The sequence below is a fragment of the Electrophorus electricus genome, chromosome 16 (assembly GCF_013358815.1).
Source record: "Electrophorus electricus isolate fEleEle1 chromosome 16, fEleEle1.pri, whole genome shotgun sequence".
NCBI lineage: Eukaryota > Metazoa > Chordata > Actinopteri > Gymnotiformes > Gymnotidae > Electrophorus > Electrophorus electricus.
Genome location: NC_049550.1, coordinates 17,766,667 through 17,769,115, shown reverse-complemented (window position 1 = coordinate 17,769,115; position 2,449 = coordinate 17,766,667). Strand labels below are relative to the sequence as shown.

The 2,449-nt window shown below is 43.4% G+C and overlaps 1 protein-coding gene across 1 annotated transcript in view; it reads left to right on the top strand.

Annotated features, from left to right (window-relative positions):
- Window positions 1-532: 532 nt before the first annotated feature.
- col5a3b (collagen, type V, alpha 3b) overlaps window positions 533-2,449 on the top strand; it is a 40,326-nt gene continuing 38,409 nt past the window's right edge. The window contains exons 1-4 of the mRNA XM_035534828.1: window positions 533-539; window positions 645-836; window positions 1,070-1,283; window positions 1,516-1,678. Of these exons, the coding sequence (XP_035390721.1) occupies window positions 533-539; window positions 645-836; window positions 1,070-1,283; window positions 1,516-1,678 (576 nt within the window). The remainder of the gene's footprint in view (window positions 540-644; window positions 837-1,069; window positions 1,284-1,515; window positions 1,679-2,449) is intronic.

Here is a 2,449-nt window from a genome sequence, read left to right as displayed (position 1 = left end):
TGTCATGCACTGAGCATGTATTCTTTCCTCTTTTGCCATGTCTTTCTGGGCATGTCTTTTTCTCTCTCTTGACTTTGGTCACTGAGCACTGAGCCTGTACTTGGTTAAAATCTGTTCCCTCTCTCTCTTTCTCTCTCTCTCTCTCTCTCTCTCATACACATGCACACATCCCTCTTGATGTCGCGTTTAAAATTCTTGCTATGTGCTGTAACGGTGTGTTTAACAACCACATGTCAGTCAGACAGGTGATGAGCACTGTGAGAGAAATTGCAATTGTGTGTGTGGGGGGGGGAGGGTTGCTATGTGTGCATGCACGTACAGAAGTGTGTGTGCGTGCGCAAATACAGTAGTGTATGTTTGTGAGTGGGGTTATGTGGGAACGTGTGGAGCCAGTGGAGATATGAGGGGACTATTCGTTGTATTTCCAGAGCTCACATACTGCTCAGTCTTTCATGTTTTGATTTTGCTGGTGTGTTGTGAAATTTGCTAGGTGATAGTTATGTTTATTCTGGCATGGACAACATCCTCAATAATGGACAGTTAAAAACATTTTGGCCAGCTTAAGCTTTCTAAAAATACCACTGATCCTGTTCCACTGTTGAACACATACAGCATCCTACAAATAGATGAACAAAGTTTTTAAGTTCACTGCCCTTTCCTTCTTGCAGCCAATCACATTGATGTACTGAAGATTTTGGACCTATCAGACACAATGGAGGGCGTGTCATTAGAGGCGGGGCTTTGTACCAATAGGCGGGGCATGGAGGAGGTGGATCTTGCTTATAAAATTGAAAAGAAGATACAAGTCAGTATTCCAACTAAACAACTTTTTCCGGGTAGGTCCTTCAGACATTCTACAGACAGAAATCTCGTTTGAAGTGGGTAACCCTCACAAAGTATCTGCATGTGTTTACGTGTGTGTGTGTGTGTGTGTGTGTGTGTGTGTGTGTGCGTGCGGGTGTGTATGTATTCATGTATTTGTGTGTGTGCGCGCGTGTGTGTGTATTTGTGTGTCTTTGCGTGTGTGTCTGTGTTTGTGCTTGTATATGTGTGCATGCTGTGTGTCCAGACTCAGAGTTCCCGGTAGATTTCTCCCTGCTGGCGACGGTGCGTGCGCAGCGTGGAGCTCAGTGCTTCCTGCTGTCATTGTACGACCCTGAGGGGGTGCAGCAGCTGGGTGTGGAGCTGGGACGCTCCCCAGTCTTCCTCTATGAGGACCAGGACGGTCAGCCCACCCCAGACCTCTACCCTGTCTTCAAGAAGGTCAGCCTGGCCGATGGCAAGTGAGTGGTTCTTTCCCTCCCTCTCCATCCATCTCTCTTTCCCTCTTCAACCATCTCTCTCTCTCCCTCTAACGGGTGGTAGTAGATAATGTACTAAACAGATTATTGATTGCTGAAATGTTTTGTTTGAATTGAGTATAGCCTTTTTGTAGCATTTACTAACAGAACTGAAATGTTTTTTAACATTTACTAAGTTTCTAACAGAACTGACCTTTTACCTGTGAACCCCTAGATGGCATAGACTGGCATACAGTGTGGAGGGTAAGAAGGTCACACTCTACCTAGACTGTCAAAAGATCATGACCCTTGACCTCCCAAGAGGTCAAGACCCCAAAGTCAGCACTGAGGGAGTCACTGTGTTTGGGACGCGCCTACTGGATGAGGAAGTGTTTGAGGTGTGTGGGATGAGTGTATTTGTGTCTTTGTGTGTATTTATCTGATGGAAGGACTATTCACATTTGCATCATACGTGTGTGTGTGTGTGTGAGTCTTTGTTTGTGATATATATATATATATATATATATATATATATATATATATATATATATATATATATATATATATATATATATATATGTATGTATGTATGTATGTATGTGTGTATGTGTGTGTGTGTGTGTGTGTGTGTGTGTGTGTTTAAGTAGTTATTAATTATTTTACAGATTATTTTAGAATGTCTGCGGTTCCTTGAAAGATGGAAAGCATACAGGTGGCTGTGAATGTTTCTGCATGTATGTTTATGCTCACAAGACAGAAAGTGCTGTGGCACTGGATCACAAAACCATCACTCTTACAGAAGCTTGTCTTTATGACAACAATCAGGCAGGGTGTCTAGTGCCCCTGCTGGTCAATCTGAGGTATTGCAGCCTGATGTTAAGAGGCTGTTGACAGTAGAATACAATGCTACCCTGTAGAAATCACATGTGGATGAGTGTTGGCTTATGGAGGAGTGGGCTGTTCAGGGTAAGAAAAATCAGATGCTCACAGTGATCTCTTCTGTATTGTAATGTAGTTACATTTGCTCATGTGTGTCTTTGATAGAGGCTATACAGTACATTACATAATGCTTGCATGTAGGTGTGTGTGTGTGCGTGCGTGTGTGTGTGTGTGTGTGTGTGTGTGTGTGTGTGTGTGTGTGTGTGTGTGTGTGTGTGAGTGAGTGAGTA